The 18,990-nt window shown below is 43.6% G+C and overlaps 1 protein-coding gene across 1 annotated transcript; it reads right to left on the bottom strand.

The window, feature by feature from the left end:
* Positions 1-5,398: 5,398 nt before the first annotated feature.
* Positions 5,399-11,137, bottom strand: LOC107283079 (interleukin-11). The gene is made up of 5 exons (XM_015810930.2): positions 11,098-11,137; positions 9,471-9,634; positions 7,368-7,454; positions 5,823-5,981; positions 5,399-5,563 (listed from the first exon to the last, which is right to left on the bottom strand). The coding sequence occupies exons 1-5, from the start codon at positions 11,135-11,137 to the stop codon at positions 5,399-5,401; spliced, it is 615 nt and encodes a 204-aa protein (XP_015666416.2).
* Positions 11,138-18,990: the final 7,853 nt, after the last annotated feature.

Genomic DNA, 18,990 nt, shown 5'->3' with positions numbered 1-18,990 from the left:
CTTTGGTCCCCACCTGACACTCAGCTCTCACCTGTGGCTCCTAGTAGCTGTAACATGCGCAGCGGCCACACCCCGGACAACAGCTTCGACAGGCTGGCCAAACCAGGTCGAGAGTAGCCGTTGTGTCTTTGACATTCGGTGAGCAAAGGATTTGTCTATCCCGAGCATGTGAAGACAGACTCTGGCGGATTGAGCGGATAGACCTATTAAAATAGGACCAACGGTCATGAAGGCAGTTTCTGCAAGCGATGTGGTACGCTGAGAGCACGGCAAGACACGAAAGATGCCCTGGTCAGCCACCGCGCCCAGCCCATCTCCAGCTGTCTTGACTTTTGTCCTGCCATTGGAACAAGATGGAATATGGGAAGAGAGAGTGAGGCTGACTATGCGCACCTCTCCCTCACTTTAATCCAATCCACACGCAAGTCTTGACATCTTGACCCAAGACGTCAAGGTCTTCATCGAAATCGATGGACAAACAACAACAGGCCACTTAGGAGGAACCAAAACTTAGAATGGAGATGTTTCTCTGCCATTCCATTTGGAAAAGTACAAGTTAGCCCCATCAGTGTCCCAGCAATGTTCCTATCCAAGATACTTTATCAAGTTTCCCACTCAAGCCAAGAGGATGGCCCATCCATCAAGGTTGCCACAGTCAATGTTGAAGGATCAAGGACAGGTGCATAGGGCCAGTGGCTGGCCAGGGATGCCAGAATTGAGCCTGATCTCTTACCTGATCATAACAAATCAGGATCTGGTCAAACCAGTTGTTCTCCACTTTAGATAACACCCCTATACAGGTAGTCCTTGACTTACGACCACAATGGAGCCCAAAATTTCTGTTGCTAAGTGAGACATTTGTTAAGTTATTGCCCCATTTTACAACCTTTCTTGCCATAGTTGTTAAATGAATCACTGCAGTTGTTAAGTTGGTATCACGGTTGTTAAGTGAATCTGGTTTCCCCATTGACTTTGCTTGTCAGAAGGTTACACAAAGTGATCACATGATGCCAGGACACTGCAACTGTCATAAATATGAGTCAGTTGCCAAGCATCTGAATTTTGATCACGTGACCATGAGGATGCTGCAATGGTTGCTAAGTGTGAAATATGGTCATAAGTCGTTTAGTGCTGTTGTAACTTTAAATGGTCACTAAATGAACTGTTGTAAGGCAAGGGCTACCTGCACATTCCAAGCTAGCTGGAGTGATGGGTGGGCTTTGGTTATAGGTGAAGGATATCAAGTGGGTGAAGGCTTTCCTCATTGCTAAGTTGAAGGGTTGTCTAACCATCCTTGAGCTGGCAAAATGCTATGCAATACTAGTTATGGAAGTTGCTAACCACCTGGACGGTCTCCCTTCTGCCTCTGCTGCCTCTGTCCCCATCCCTTGCCATCTCAACTTCTAGATAATGGGTGGATATGCCTAACAGATGTTACCTGCTTCCAGGTTTCCACCAGGAAGAATCAAAATAAGAGGGAAAAGGCTACTTTTAATCATGTTCTAGCTAAGGATAAATTAGGCCTGTCTCACTGGGCTAGAGAGGAAGATGAAGGAACATCACAGGGACACGAGGGAAAAAGATGTTGCGGTCCTATTTCTATGCCATTGTTAAGGGCAAGTGGAAAAAGGCTGTACAAATGGGAAGTGATCCAAATGTCTTGCAAGACAACCCAATGACCAAGATCAATGAACTGGCTGCTATTCTATCCATTGACTGAAGGTAGGTCTCAACTTACGACCACAGACTGAGCCCGAAATTTCTGTTGCTAAGCGAGACAATTGTTAAGTGAGTTTTGCCCCATTTTACAAGCTTTCTTGCCACAGTTGTTAAGTAAATCACTGCAGTTGTTAAGTAAATAACATGGTGGCAAAGTGAATCTGGCTTTCCCATTGAACTTGCTCATCAGAGGGTCACAAAAGATGATGACATGACCCCAGGACACCTGCAACCATCATGCATACATGCTAGTTGCCAAGCGAATTTTGATGACATGACCATGGGGATGCTTTAATGCTCATAAATGTGGGAAATGGTCATAAGTCACTTTTTTCAGTGCCATTGTAAGTTTGAACAGTCACTGAATAAAAGGTGGCAAGGACTGCCTGTACAGCCATTATTTTAAATGAATCATTTTCATTTCTAATAACTGAACCAGGTTCTCTCCTCCCACACACAGTGAAGACAAGACTCGTTCATTTTAGGCCTTTGTGAAGTTTTATTTCAAATGTAGTTTTTCCCATCTTTTGAAAAAAAAAATCTTTTTTTATTACAAAAAGGAAAAGTTGGAGGGAAAAAGAGAGAGGCAGGTCAATAAATACTTGGAAAATACTCAAAATAAAATAACATTATTAATAATATTAATATAATAATAACCACAATGACAAAAAACAATAATTAATAAAATGACCCAGACTGGGAACAGATAAATAAAAAATAATAACTTACAAGGATGAATTCTAACGACTTTATAAATATTAGGGATTATGAAGTATAGGGTTATTGGAAAAAGAGAAGGGTTAATAACAATTTCATACAGTATTAGGGAACCAAATGTTGATGAAGAACAACTACTACTATCCCCGATCAGTGGCTATACTGCTCAGGGATGATGGGAGTTGGAATCCAGCAATATTTGGAGGCCACAGGTGCCTATTCTTGCATTAAAGAATATTAAACAAGAAAACCCTATTTAAAAATATAATATCATCCTGGAAGGAAGGATTAGATTTCTGTTCTTATTTCTGTGTTGCATGATCCTGTTTGAATTCAACTGTGTAGTGTGGGGTATTATTGCAATTTTAAAATTCTTCTGAATTTGAAGCAATCATATTTGGTCCTTCTTATACTGTATGACCCAGTTAACTTTCTGGAAGTTAAATGCTGACTGGCTTAACAGAAACACACTTCATCCAGCAGGGGGCGCTGCTGCTAAAGGAAAGCAGGAATACACTTATTTATCCAAGTTTTTATTTGGAAACTGGAACATAATTTCCTATAACCTCAACTTCACTTTTTTCATTCTCAGGTAAATTCCTTTGAAGCAAGTATAGAAAAACTCACATGTTTCTCCATATTTATGTGTATAGGATATTTTTAGAAGTTGCTAAAACGAAAAGGGAAAACTCTGAGATTGAATTTTATATACTTCTAAACAAATATCTCATTAGGAGAAAAGTGACCCAAATGCTTAAAAATTCCCTTTAAACTCTTTCAATTTTAATTGCTTGTCCAGTTAATTGAATCTCCATCAACGTGCATATGAATAATAGTATAGTTCAGTGATGGCGAACCTTTTAGAGACTGAGTGCCCAAACTGCAACCCAAAATCCACTTATGCATCATCGAGTGCCGGGTGGGTGTGGCCCTTTGGGTGGGTGTGGCCCATTAGGTGGGCATGACCCATTGGGTGGGCGTGGCTATGGTGGTAATGACAGACTGGGTGGGACTAAAAAGTTCAATCAATCAATTCCAACTTTGCAAGATCTTTTTTTCCCCGCGAGAAGTTAAAATTGACTGATTGAACCTTTTTTTTTTTTTTTGCACACGGCGGCGGAGGCCTAAAGTGAAAAGGTTTTATAAAACCCAGCTGAAGGCCTAGGATTGGGGTGATGGTGCGCCCACAGAGAGAGGTCTGAGTGCCGCCTCTGGCACCCGTGCCATAGGTTCGCCACCACTGGTATAGTTGCTTTACTAAAGAAAAAATATATTTTCTTTTAGTAAATGCAGGTTTGAGAGAAACAGAGCAATGTTTCTCCATCTTGTGCTTTTTCTTAATGGATTTATATTTGTAAATTAGTCCTCCACTCTCAAAAAAAAATATTTTGCCAACCACCTTGCAGCTGCTCTATTAATTTTGTGCGAGGAGCATTCTTTTAAGGTTAATAGGATCAAAATGGTAACTAATAACAGGCTTCAATGTAGCCCATCCTGTGCTGGGTTTGCTGAAGATATTAATTCTCTGTTGATTAGTGGCTACAGGTTTTGACCTGAATTGGATATCCTGTAATTGGATACAGAGAAACCAGTAGGGGTCTATTACTGAAAAGAGGATGACAGGTTGAGAAGGTCCAGCCTCCCCATGAAGGGTGCACTTCCACATTTCAAGATATACCTTTCCTTCCTTTACACTCCAGAATCTTTAAATCTTTCGAGTATCCAGGAGTATGCCTTTACGCAGGTTCTTATGCAGGAGCGCTGGTAGTGCATTGGTTAGAATGTAATATTGCAGGCTAACTCTGCCAACTGACAGCAGTTCGATCCTGACCGGCTTAAAAATTGACTCAGGCTTCCATCCTTCCGAGGTTGGTAAAATGAGGACCCAGATTGTTGGTGGGGGGGACAGTATGCTGATTCTGTAAACTGCTTAGAGCAGGGGTTCCCAATCCCTGGGCTGTGAGCTGTTTAGAACCAGGCTGTGGAAGCGGCAGGTGAGCGCGTGTGCACATATGCCCACTTGCGCAAGCATCAGGTGAGCATGTGTGCCTGCGATCCATTTGTGCAGGCAGTGGGGGTGGGTGCCCACTGCTCACGCAAATGGAGCTGCATGCGTGTGCTTGCCGGCCGCTCACACAGAATCATCCCCTCTCCCCCCCCAGAATGGTTGCGAACTTTGGTTTAGAAAGTGATGTAAAGCACTATGAAGCAGTATATAAGTCTAAGTGCTATTGCTCTTCTCAATTAGCAGGATAGCAGTGACTTTCCATGGAAAAACTACCCCTAACCTCATGCCCTCCACTTATGTTGAGATTAAAACTTCCACAAACCCCAACCAACATGGACCTGCCCATCAGAAGGGCACCAGGGTACGGATCGGCCTAGACTTATACGGCATAGCTCCTCCCCCACACTGCTCTCCCCAGCATAAACTGGGAGGGAAACATAGATTGTGTATCCCTGCAGGCAAGATCAGTAAGGGTCCCAAAGTTGTGTGTGAAATAGGGATTCCGTCACCATTATGGATAATACTGCAAGATTTGTAAATGGTACCCTCCAAGCGGTATTCCCCCTCTACTTGACACAGATCAATGCACAATGTCCGAATGAGTTATATTCTATCAATGGAGAGCAGGAGGGTTTAAAATTTTCCTTGAAAAAAGGGGTAGCATGCTTTCCCCAATTATTTTCCAAGCCTGCAGGGAGAAGATAAGACGATCATTCTAAGGGAATCGAGAAAGCCATCTCCTGTTCCACAACATCCCCACAATGTAGAAAAGTTATGAGTGGGTAGGCAAATCTTCTCTCTTCCCACTCCACTGCAACCGTTAAAAGAGGAATCTAGTCTCATAGCCTTTCCTTCCTTCTTTGAGCCCTCCTCCATAGGGGATTTCCAGATAAGAGTTCCTGGTTGGTGAAGAACATCTCCAAAACATCCTGGACAGTTTTGTTTCTTGGTTTTTCACAGTTTCTTCCGGATCAAGACCAGCACTCGGGCTGCCCAGTCTAAATAAAGGTGAAACGAATGGACAATGGCATGTCCAGCCTGGACAACAGACCAGTGGGTTCCATGGGTTGGGAGGGTTGGCAAAGCATCATTGGATCGTGTGATATTGAGCCTCGTCATCTGGAGAGAAAAGGACAAGTGTGAGATGAATTGTCCACAAGAAGACTAGCAAACTCAATTTAGACAACTGTCCCCAATGATCATACAGCTGTATGATCTGCCAATTTGGAGCTACCATATTTGGAATGAAAAGATGCTGGAAACCACTAGATGGCAGCAAAGAGACATAAAAAATCTGAATATTTGCTGCCACCTGGTGGCTGCCTCAAGGTTTGCAGCACAGATATTATTGTTCTGAGCCTACTCATTTCAACCTTACCACGTGTTCCAATCTTCTAAGGAGGCGTTCAAGCCGAGTGTGCACTGTGCCAATATCATGCTCCATGGGCCGCAGCCATGTTGCTGACTTCTTCAGCCACTCAAAATGCCGTTGGTAGCTTTGCAAATCGGAGGCAAACCGGACTAGACCTGCAGAAACCTGAAGGAAGGGAAAACCATACAGAAATTAGGAAGGAGAATGATGCTGCGGCCCCATTCTTGCCTTGCAACAGAGAAACTGAGATGCTGGGGACATGGGACAGCAACTGGTTTGATATGGGTCTCCAGAGAAAATGGGGAAAAGTCACCAAAAGGAAAAGAAAAGTGGAACGATGACGAAGCAGCCTTCCCCAGCCTGGTTCAACTGCCAGAATTCTCAGCAATAGTTATGCTGTTTGAGGAATTCTGGGAGTTGAAGTTCATATATCTGTACAGTGTCTAGTTGGAGAAGGCTGCTGTCAAGCATCTGAAATCACCACCAATTGGACTTCTTACAAGTGCTTTCCAGAGCTTGTTGTCCTCCAGATTATGTTGGAATACAATTCCCATGAACCTGGAACATAACCGGAACCATTGTCCAACACAGTGATGGTGAATCTTTTAGAGACCGAGTGCCCAAACTGCAACCCAAAGCCCACTTATTTATCACCGGGTGCCAGGTGGGTGTGGCCCACTGGATAGGCATGGCTGTGGTAGTCATGGCAGATTGGGTGGGTGTGGCCAAGGTGGGCATGGTCACCTCAATGTTGCTCGTGGGGAGGGATGCCTGTGGGGGGTGGGCAGGGTTGGGGGAGATCCAGGGGGTCTCTGGCAGGTGGGGCGGTAGGCAGGAGGCTCGTCCTGCGGGTTGAGGCGAGGCAGGGTGGGGGTGCCATTGCCATGGGTCAAGGCAAGGTCCGGGGCGGCTGCTGCCTGACACCATCAGCCCCCGCACGCAGAAACCAGCGAGCGCCTTGGGGCTGACGGTGTCCGTCAGCAGCCACAGCTGGTGCACTGTGGGGCTCCGCAGCCCGCCGCCAGCAGTTCAAAGAAGCCGCCTCTGAGCTGGATGGCCGACCAACAGCTGAGGAGGCGATGCAGTGGGTCGTGCCCGGGAAAAGGAGAGCACGTGAAACCAGGAGGCATGGGATGGGGGGAGGGAAACCAGCCGTGCAAAGGGTGCATCCGGCCATGTGGGACCTCAGCAAATTAGCAGGCGGCTGGTTGAAGAGGGACAGTTGCCATCTCCGGGGCATGGTGCACGTGCCTACAGAGAGGGCTCTGACTGCCGCCTCTGGCACCCGTGCCATAGGTTCACCACCACTGGTCCAACATATCTGGAGGGGACCATGGTGAGAAAGTCACTATTCTCATAGAAATATTATATTCCAATCAGACAGAAGATGAGCCTTCTCCAAACTGGTATTCTTTAAATATTTTGGACTACATTACTTCATTCAGCACATTGAGAGGGCATCAGACTGGGAAAGACCGGCTTCTAGAAAGAAGCTATGGTGCCAGGAAGAATCTTAAAGGGGCACCAGAAAAAAAAGGAGGCTGTTTTTACCTGGATGTTGGCAAGTTCTACAGCATTCATGGATAAAACTGGCAGTGTTTCAAGCTTGTGTTCACCATCTGCTGGGAAATGTTTCTTCTGCACAGAGAACACAAAGAGAGAGAATTGTGAAGGAAAGGAAAGCTGACCTTACTTTTAAAAGGACTAACTTAGCATAATCAAAACAATAACCCAAATGTCCTCTAAGTCTAAGGTAACTGATTTTTATTAGAAGCTCAGAGCAGTTTTCTGTTTATTCTTCCTACTCATCTGCCCATTGGTCCATCGACAGGACAAGTCTCTGGAAAATGAAGAGAATGGCACCAAATTTGGTATGATGGGAAAAACCAGCAAAAGAAATACTGAGCTCAAAAATGGCCTGAGTAAGGCTGCAGGCAGCGGAGATAAACAACCAAGAAAATGTTTCACTAATGCAGGGGTCTTCAAACTTGGCTCTTTTATGACTTGTGGACTTCAGCTCCCAGAATTCCTCAGCCAGGCACGCTGGCTGAGGAATTCTGGGAGTTGAAGTCCACAAGTCATAAAAGGGCCAAGTTTGAAGATGCCTGCACTAATGCATCCCTATAGGAGAGGCAGCTGGGCAGTGGCTCAGAATGTTGCCAACTGCTCCATTCTAAGCCCATCTACTTCCTGGTCATGTGACCCAAGAATATATGCACCCTGCTCTGGGTTTTGTTGTGCACACACAAGAGCACATAGACACAGGGTATTTGTTACGCAGAAGCAAATATTGAAAGAATTCCAGTCGCACACCCTGAAGCCTTTCAATAAGTGTTTCTCAACCCTTAACCCTACCTTAAAGTTACTAAGTTTGAGAAAAACTACCCTATCTTAACAAGCTCTGTGTATCTTTCTACTGCTCTGTGAACAATGCCTTTGTAGAAGGTGGCTTTCTTACGTTTGGTTGCACAATCAGCCAGATGTTTACACTGAATTTGGCATTTTTATCTATCCAAGGACCTTGATAGGTAGATGTTGTTTGATGGTGTTAGATGTATGGTTGCAGGATGTAAGCTGTTCCAAGTAAAGCTGCTCTTTGCAATTGACTGATGGTGAATTTGTCAATGACGGTGTTTAAGTGGTGCTCCAGATGTTTTGGGATTGCATCCAAGGTGCCTATCACTATTGGTACTACCTTTGCTTTCTTTTGCCGCAGTTTTACTGCACTTCTATTTTCAGGATTAGTATTTTGTGATTGTCTCCAGTTCTTTCTCTTCTGTTCTGCCCTCTCCAGATATGGCAATGTCCACGATTCAGATTTTTATGTATTTTATAAAGGCTGCTTCCATTATTATTTTTATTGTTATCTGTTCACAACAATGTGAAGTCACAACTGCCAGTTCTTTAGCTGGTGTTGGCCATCAAACACATTGAGTTCTTTCCAAGAATTTAGGATGTCATAATGTATCAGCATAGTATATGTGGAGATCCCAGCTGTGTGACTTTTTGCAATTGACAAATGGACATTTTGTCAACCTGCAGATTGTCTAAGTGCCGTCCAAGATTTTTGTGGTATGGCATACAGTGTGCTGCTAATCATTGGAACCATCACAGCCAGTTTATACCATAATCTTTCAGTTTCGATTTTCAGATCTTGATACTTTCCTGACTTCTTTGTCTTCTATTCTATTATTCCCTGGTGTTGCCACATCAATTATCCATGCTTTCTTCTCTTAACCAGTTATATCTGGCATGTTTGCCATACACTAAATAATAAAATAATCTGGTATGTTATGACCCAAGACTATCAGTCTATATTCAGAAATCCCACAATATTTTAACCTGTTCATTTTTTTACTACTTTTTCAACTTTATGCTCCCATCATTTTTTCATAATTGGTACATGATAATTTTTATAGATGTTCCAGTGTTGGTGTTTATAATCTGTTTATGGAATCTTACATGACCTGATGACAAGATCAATTATTTTTTTCCTGTTTCTTTGCATAGTAATAATAATAATAATAATAATAATAATAATAATAATAATAATAATAATAATAATAATAATAATAATAATAATAATAATAATAATAATAATAATAATAATAATAATATCCAATGGACTCTAATAGGGAAGACTGCTGGACTTACAAAGTGGTTGGAGAGGGTCTTGGTGTCAGTTAGCAGGTTTCTGGTCAAGGCAATAATGGAATCAAACTCCATCCGGGGGTCTGTGGGCTTTAGTCTGGGATTAGGTGCAGCCCAGAGTCCCTCATACAGACTCAGTAGCATCACTACAATCTGACACACGCCGTCTGCAAAGATAAAAAAAAAAACAGAGGCCAAGGATGGCTGTTAGAAAGCCAGTGGCTATAAACCAACTTTTCCAAAACATCACCTGTACATATGGGACTACCATCTCTGTAAACCGCAAGAGAGACAGTCACTGATAATGACTCATAGACTGGGACTAATTCATGAAACTATGGTTGGGTGTGACTCTGACTTTCTTGTATTGGTGAGCTGATTAACATTTGTAGAGCGATGGGAAACTTCCATCTCTGAATTCTTGAGAAATAGCGTGAAATTTACTTGTAAATTCTTGCGCATCCCTTTTATAGGGAAATCTGTTTTTCCAACTCTTTCTCTAAGAGTTGGACTTTGATGTGTGTGAGAAGAGAGCAAAGGAAGGTCTACATCCACGAAGGGTATCCCTTCCTTTCAAAAGCGGGAAACCATTTTAAAACACTATCCTGATTAGCACCTTGAAGAGATTCCACTCATTTATTTGTTTTACTATTCTGGACTCTACTAACTGATTTGTGACTGATTCTCATGGCTTAACATGGACCCTTAAAGGCAGAGAGTTCACAGATAAGGAACTCTGTCCAGTAGCTTAGGGAGAGATCTTAGGCTGGGGGCAGATTTCTAAGGTTGTTGGCCCAAAGTTGCTTTTTCAAAAGGCACCTGGACTTTCTTTGTTTTTGCTTGAAGACATTTTGCTTCTCCTCCCAAAAGCTCTTTCTTTATTTTTGCTTGAAGAAGAACTGAAGAAGCTTCTTGGATGACAAGCAAAGCATCTTCAAGCAAAAACAAAGAAAGTCCAGTTGACTTTTGAGAAAGCACCTGTGGGACAACCATGACTTGGACAACAGAGAATCTCCATAGACAAGATGGATGACGTTCATTTTCAGTGCCCCAGCTCTGCAGCCCTGGGTTTGCTCCAGACTTGCTTATTCTGAATGAATCTGCTCTGATTTCACATGCTACCTTGAGTGGTGAGTTTGCAAAACAGAATATAGGTAGTCCTCAACTTACGACCATTCATTTAGCGACCGCTTAAAGTTACAAAGGCATTGAAAAAAGTGACTTACAAGTTACAAAAAGTGACTTCTTGCACTTATGACCATCATGGCACCCTCTTGTGATTTTATTGTGATAAATGGTTGCAGAGTTCCAGGGTCACATTATTGCAACTTTCTCAGCTGGCTTCCAACATGCAATGTGGAAGCCAGCAGAAGGCAATGAGTCAGTCACATGATGTCTCACTTAATGGCCATGTCAAAAAAGGTTGTAAAATTGGGTGCAGTCATGCAATGTCTCACTTAATGACAACACTGCTTAACACTGAATTTTCCAGTCTCAATTGTGGTCGTAAACTGAGGACTATTTGTAAACCGCAAATAATGAACTAAGGTTAGTATGTTGTCTGAATGCCACCCCTAGGCTTATAATGGACCTTGCAAAGTAGGTTTAATGCATACTCCTGCGTGTGTACTTCTCAATTCATCCTCTGGGGCTAAGGGTTCAAGGCCCATCGCCTGTTTTCAAGTCATGTCCTTTTCTCTGTCACTTTGATGGATGAATGCAGTGCCTGAAGAATTTAATGTTAGTTTATACACATTTTTACTTCTGGAATCTAACCCCCACCCCTGCACTAACATTCCTTCTTCAAAAGACTTCTTTCTTCCACTTGGTGAGAGAGAAGTGTCAAGGAATATTTTAAAATATTTCTCTCTCTCTCTCTCTCTCTCTCTCTCTCTCTCTCTGTGTGTGTGTGTGTGTGTGTGTGTGTGTGTGTGTGTGTGTGCGTGCGTGTGTGTGTGTGTGTGTGTGTGTTTGGGGCCTTGAGGTGATCTAAACCCTGCAGCCGGTTCCTGGTTCAAAATTCTTTAAGTTTCTAATTAAGTCTACTCAAAACAAATCCTGTGATACTGCTGTATTCTATGGCTATGTTCACCCAACACCCTCCACTAGATCTTAGCAGATCCATTCACACAATACGTTAATAGAGTTAGCCTCGACTGTGTGGTTCTGTGTCGCTTTGCCCTCTGGGTGAACCCAGATCATTTTGGTGAGTTTAGGAAGCAAACCTAGACTGTGATTGACTACAATAGCCAAGCTAATGCTGGCTATGTCATTTTATAGATGGGTCACAGTCACACTGAGGTTGGTTGATCGCAAATGTGCAAAAGTAATGTGAAAAGACGAGAAAATGGAAGAACAAAATCTCTTATATAATCCCTCCAAAAGGTAACGCTGTACAGGGAATCCTTGATTTACCACCACAATTCCTGTTGCTAAGCAAAGTTGTTGTTAAGTGACTCATGCACGATTTTACAACCTTTTCGCCATGGTTGGTAAGCGAGTCACTGCAGTTGTTAAATGAATCATGCGGTCGTTAAGCAAATCTGGCTTCCCCCACTGACTTTGCTTGTCAGAAGCTAGCTGGGAAGGTATCAAATATGACCCTGGCATGCTACAACTGCCATAAATACATGCCAGTGGCTATGTGTCTAAATTTTGATCATGTGATTGTGGAGATACTGTGATGGTCATAAGTGCAAGGACTGGTCAGAAGTGCCATTGTAACTTCGAACAGTCACTAAGCAAATGATTGTAACTCGAGGACTACCTGTACTGCAGCAATGTGTGAAACTGAAGCATTTGACGGCCTTCCATAGTTTTCTAAACCTTGCTTTACTAAGCAAGAGCCCCACCCCCACCCTCACCCCAAGTCCTGCTTGTCTCTGAGGTGCATTTCACTGGAAGGGCATCTGCCATGACAGAGAGCGAGCATTTTAAGACTAAGGGTGTCTTATGTTCAGGTTATGGAGGTGGGGGACTGCAGGAGACTTTCTGAGGGTTAGGCTAGGTGTGAAAAAGTCCTGTCTGAGATGTGGAGTGAACTCGGGAATGGTCCAGAGGTGCCCCTCAGAAACATCTGGCAGTGCTTCTGAATACACGTCTGCTGGACAAGCAGGGCAGAGAGAGAAGGATTGTTGGGTTAGGGAATTCCTTTCCTGCAAGAGAGTCATCCCGGCGCCTTTGCCATGAGGTAAGGAAAGAAAAAAAAGGTCTCCTGGTATTCGGAAACAGTGATGCTGGGTCAGGAGGGAGGGTGAAGGAGGGGGTGAGTCAAGGTGTTTTCATGGAAAAGCTCTCCGGTGTTGTCTTAGAGAGAAAACTGCATATTTTTTCCCCTTGCCAGGAGCGAAGGCATCAGCCTGGATTTCAAGGTGGTTGGGGTTTTTCATGCCTTTTTCTCCGCCCACCCCTGCAGCTGAAATTCTTCGGCAATTCGTGGGGGCAGCTTCCAGAAATGGGTACGAGAGGGCCAAGGGTATGATTTTGTTCCACTACTACAACTTTAAGAGCAGCTGGATCTGCAGCACTGACCCAGCTGCTGGTAGAAGGCGAAGGAGCAGGGTTAACTTAATTTTAAATATATATATATATTCTGAATCAACACATGTCTGAATAAAAGAGCTCCAGAATAGAGGTCCCCAACCTTTTGGGCACCAGGGACCAGTTTCATGGAGAAAGTTTTTTCCACAGATCGGAGGGTGCGTAGTTTTGTGTGCTGCCTGCATCCCATGGATGCAGCTTTGCTTGTTTGTGCGGACCGGTTGCTGGCATGCCGTGGCCTGGCACTGGTCCACGGACCGGGGGTTGGGGTTCGCTGCTCTAGAAGTCTGAAGAGATATTTGTGGTCGATCTATTTTGCACCCTCGTTTGCAAATACAGGTAATCCTCAAATTTATAAACCATTCGTTTAGGGACTGCTCAAAGTTACAACGGCACTAGAAAAATTGACTTATGACTGTTTTTCACACCATTAATACTGCTGCAGCATCACCATGGTCACGTGACCAAAATTTGGGCGCTTCGCAACTGGCATATATTTATGCCGGTTGCTGTGTCCCAGGTCATGTGATCATCATTTCTAACTTTCTCGGCTGACTTCTGACAAGCAAAGTTAATGGGGGAAGCCAGATTCACTTAACAACCACACGATTCACTGAACAACTGCAATGATTCACTTAATAACTGTGGTAACTGGGGGCATAATTCACTTAACAACTGTCTAGCTTAGCAATGGAAAGTTTAGACTCCATTGTGGTTGTAAGTCAAGGACTTCCTGTAAGTCCTATTTAACTGGGATTTTCTGAAGAAACCTAGCCTGAGACAATTAATGGTCACTCGGCAATTTTTCCCGCTTTGAGTCACCTGAATAGTGAGATGGGCGGCAAATAAATTTGATAGATAAAGAAATGTGAAGGAAAAACAGGTGCTAAGAAACCAATTGTCCTCATTCCCCTTCAGCATGTAAAAAGAAACTTCATGGCATCTGGGCAAGGCAGATTAACCAATACATGCCAGTTGCCAGGCAGCCAAATTTTGATCACGTGACTCTAGAAATGCTGTGTTGATCCTAAGAGAAAGGATCAATTGTAAGTCACTTTTTTCAATGCCGCTGTAACTCTGAATGGTCGCTAAACAAATTATTGATAATCGTGGATTATCTGTAGAGGGCAGAAGGGATTTTCTTAGGCCTCAAAATCCTGTTCCTCTTTATTCTCCCTCCTCTTATGCAAACAGGAGGAACAGCGACACCTCCCTTCCATAATAAGTTTAGGTAGATATGAGCAGCACTTTCAGCCGGCCAGTTAATAAAAGAAACCAGGGGTAAAGCACTGGGTGAAGACCCTCCAGGGGGAAAGCGTGGAGAAGGGATGAGGGTTAGTACAGGTTGGAAGGGCTTCAGACAACCTCTTACCCAGGTTCTTCAGCCCAGCCAGCAGTACTAATTAAACAGGCGGAATAAAAACACGACGGCCTCAGTCCTTCTGAAGCTTTTCAACTCATCTGATCCTAGGGAAATTTGGCTCAAAAGGGATCCTCTTTCCACACATGCCATGTTGATCTTCTCAATATCTCCTCCCCCTCCCAACCAACATTCTGCGGTAACAGCGGGCCTTGGGCTAATCCCAGAAAAGCAGTTCCTCTTATGGCACCGGGGTCCCTGACGTCATTGTCTTTACACCATGTCCAAGTGAAGGCATTTGGTCCCTGTTTTACAGTTTTGCTGGCCATTGGATTGGAAGGAGACCAAATTGCTGAGCTTTATTGTAATCTGCCTGGATAGAATAGTTAAGAAAGGCAAGGCGAAAACGCTTCAAAGCAAATAGATACTTGAGGGTAACAGAGTAAATTCACCCAAGGACCTGACCAGTTTGTGTTTACCCTGCAAACTTAGGAATGAGCAGAAAAGGCCTGGATCCTGTTGCTGGCTGCAGGACTCAACTAAATGGCTTTCCTGAGCACCATTAAAGCCACTGACTCCCAAATAGCTGCTGCTTCTCTTGAGTCAAAACTTTAGTGGGTATTAACAGGTTGCGTTATGCTCTTTTGCTCATCATGGAGACCCACACCTAAATACGGTTGTGTTTGCATTTAGAAATTAATAGGTAGGATGCATAAGATTAGACATTGAGGAGGAAGGGTGGAGGGATTGAGAGAAATGAAGTAGACTTAGCCAAACTGGGTAGCTATGGTAAAAGAAGCAGTTAAAGGGGGGGTTGAGAAGTACTGGGTATGTCTAGTTTAATGAAAAGGATTTAAGGGTGACATGATAGCATGTTCCAATATCTCAGGGGCTGCCACAAAGAAGAGGGAGTCAAGCTATTCTCCAGAGCACCTAAAGGCAGGACAAGAAGGAATGGATGGAAACTAATCAGGAAGAGAAGCAACCTAGAACTAAGGAGAAATTTTCTGACAGTGAAAACAATTCACCAGTGAAACGACTTGCCTCCAGAAGTTGTAGATGCTCCAGCACTGGAAGTTTTCAAGTGATTGGAGAACCATTTGTCTGAAATGGTATAGGGCTTCCTTCCTGAGCAGAGAGTTGGACTAGAAGACCACCAAGGTCCCTTCCAATTCTGTTATTCTATTAAGTATTAAGGCCAGATTAATCTTGCATCTGACATGGTGGCAAATGTAGTCTGTTCACCTGATCTTGTTTACAGAGGCAGCCAATTACAACTCCCTGGAGCAAAACATGTAGAAATGCAGTTGCTAAGATATTCCTGTTTGGTGCAACATGGGCATGTATAACATCTGTAGGTGTTCGCCTTAAAACTCTTTAAATTTGGGTGGCTCTCTAAGCAACGTAAAGTTGGAAACATAACAAAGAGTTGCTGGCACTAATGGATTAACACATTTTGTGGCTGCAATGAGGGATCAGGAAATGAGCAGACTGGGCTTGAACAGTGGGGGTGGGGTTTACAGATGTTCTGGACCTCAACTTTACCCAGAGTTGGTCAATAGTTAAGAACAAGGTACTGGCTGAAGTGTTGTCCCAAACAGTTTGAAGCCCCTGGTTGCTCTCCTTCAGAAGACACAGACAAAGAGGTTCACACCATGCCAAGACAAACCCAAGATTTTGTTTTCACTTCTCCCCAGGTCAAGAGACAAAGGCCCAGCAGCATGAGACAGAAGAAGCTGGCATCATCTGGTGCAGTTCTGAGGCCTCAAGGAAGAAGGGAGGGTTATTTTCCCAGCATTGGGATTTATAGGCCTGGCTTGGCTGGATGAAGTCTCATAAAGAGGATCGAAGGAACAAGAGAAGGCGTCAGAGGCCATGAGCTGATGCAGCAGATGCCTGCACGAGCATCTCCAGCTTGGTGGGCAACCTCTCCCCCCCTCCCCGAGCAGCCAGGCGTGCAAGGCTCAAGCGTGCCAGTACCTTGTGATGCCTTCATCTTCTTTAGTGGAGACTGACAGACATGCACAGAAGGAGCAACAGAGAAAGGCACACAGCCACCTAAGAAAATACATATACGCAGAACCAGTTCCTAAGCTACATGTGCAAACTACAGGTAGTTCTCGACTAACAACCACTTGGTTAGTCACCATTTAAAATGACAACGGCACTGAAAAAAAGTGATTTACAACCCAGTCCTCACACGTACAATCCACACAACATGCCCATGGTCATGTGAACAAAATTCAGGTACTTGGCAATCGGGAAATATGAAGGATGGTGGCAGCATCCCAGGGGCTTGTGATCCTCGTTTGTGATCTTCCCAGGCCAGCTCCTGACCAGCAAAGTCAATGGGGAAGCTGGAGTTGCTTAATGGCTGCGTAATTCACTTAACTGTGGTAGTTTGCTTAAGAACCATAGCAAAAAAAAAGTCATAAAATTGGACGTGACTCATTTAACAACTGCTGCCTTGCTTACCAACAGAAATTCTGTTCTCAGCTGTGATCATGAGTCAAGGACTACCTGTACAGCTGACCTGGTTTCTTTCCTTTCCGAAGGCACACTACCTCACACATACACTGTCGTTGCACAATAGCATCTTTTGCTACCCAGGGGTGATGTGCGGGGGGGGGGGGGGAGGAATAAAAAAATCAAGGTGAAAGCCATTATTTTGCCCTTTTTTTGACATGTGCCAATCCAAATAAAAAGTGGTGGGTTGGGCATTGATTATAGGAGGGTCTGTCCACCATTTAAACTGTTTTCCCCTCCCCTCAATATAGATGGTCCTCCACTTATGACCACAAATGGAACCAGAATTTCCATTGCTAAGCAAGGCCGATTTAATGAGTTGTGCCTGACTTTACAACCTTGTTTGTCATGATTGTTAGGCAAATCCCTGCAGTTGTTATCTGTGGAGATGCTACGATGATTGTTAAATGTGAGGACCCAGTTGTAAGTCCCTTTTTTTTCATTGCCACTGTAACTTTGAATGATTGCTAAATGAATTGTTGTAAGTCAAAGACTATCTACACCAGGGGTGTCAAACTCGCAACGTCAGGTGACGTGTCGTGACATATCGCAACTTTTTTTCCATTGCCGGCAATAGGGCAGGCGGGGTTTCGGCATGACGCATCCGGCCTGCGGGCCGGCAGTTTGACACCCCTGATCTACACCTTCAACAGAAGAAATAAATCTTCAGAGATAGAGAATTTCAGTTTGAAAGAAAGTTTTTTAGCAGCTCTGAAATCTTCACCACTCTATAATTGAGTTGCTGTTATTGATCTGCTCCAGCTCTGGGTGAAAGGGACCATCTATTTTTAAAAATCTAATGTGCACACACTTACACACACACACACACACACACACCCTCAGCTCCTCATCACATTTTTTTTTTTTTGGCAACAACGGTGGAACTATTTAAATGTGCTTGGACTATGTAAACGTCTGCAGAGATGGTTTAAAAAAAGGGAGAAACAAAGAAGATAGTGGCTTTGATGTTGGGATTGAAGCTTCATCTGTTTGTCATGTGTGGGGCTGAGCAATAATTGCAATGTCACAGCTGCCATCTTGAGGGTTTTATTTAACTGTTTTGACTATACCCCGCAAAACACCTGAATTTTTAAACTCCAAAATCCCCATCAAACAGATTCATTGAGAACTGAGCTCCTCATTACACAGAAGCAGCAGGCAACACAATTTAGGTCAAGTCAATTCCAAGGAAGGTGGTTTCAAATAATAACTGTAGCAGTTGCTAACCATCAGAAGGAAAGGAAAGATCCTAAAGCTATTAGTCAGTTGGGAAGGCGACCAGGGAGAGAGAGGTGAGCCAGTAAGAAGGATGATATATTTTTTTTATCCATTTCCAGAGGGGATGGCTATGCTAACAGGCGGTCGAAAAAGAAATAGTTAGGCCTCTTCATGTTGCTGAATTCAAAGGCAATTTTTGCATTTCTTTGAGCAACTACACACCAGAAATGCAAACAGAAAAGGGTTTGGGTGGCAAGTGAAATTCAAATTTTTTTCCTCTGGGTTTTTTTTTTTTTTTTGAAAGGAGAATAGAAGATGTTATCTTTTGCTTCTAATTTCCTGATTGAGGGTGATGGGGAAAACCGAGGACCGGATGAAGAGCAACTTCAGGCTCTACAGGTTTTGAACAAATAAAAATTCTGATGGGCAGCCCCATCTTGGACAGATAAGGTCACCCTGGGAGGACACTACGAGAACCTTAGTCATGGTGTGAAGTTACGACTTAGGGCCCTTAGGCATCCAGGTAACCCATGGACATCCTTTCCCTGCCTCTTTGGCTGTAAATACTTATCGGAGGAATAAATGGGAATCTAGTTTGCAAAACTAGCAGAAGGACTGTGGGAATCCAATACATTTAAAAGGCACCAGGTGAATGAAGATTGAAGAAGGCTGCCCACAGGGAATTCCATTTTTCTATGATACTTGGACACTAAAATGCAGACAGACAGATTTTATTCTGAAGATTAGTTTTATAGTTGCAAAGCTTTATAAGAAAATGCTCTTAAAAATGATATCTTCTACTATCTCAGACGTTTTATAGTTTCTCAACCTGGTTCCCTTTTGATTAGTGTCTTTGCACAAGTGTTAGGTTAGGCTAAA

The sequence above is a fragment of the Protobothrops mucrosquamatus genome, unplaced genomic scaffold (assembly GCF_001527695.2).
Source record: "Protobothrops mucrosquamatus isolate PMUCROS unplaced genomic scaffold, P.Mucros_1.0 scaffold25, whole genome shotgun sequence".
NCBI lineage: Eukaryota > Metazoa > Chordata > Lepidosauria > Squamata > Viperidae > Protobothrops > Protobothrops mucrosquamatus.
The sequence above is the reverse complement of the archived record's forward strand: the minus strand, read 5'-3'. Positions and strand labels throughout refer to the sequence as shown.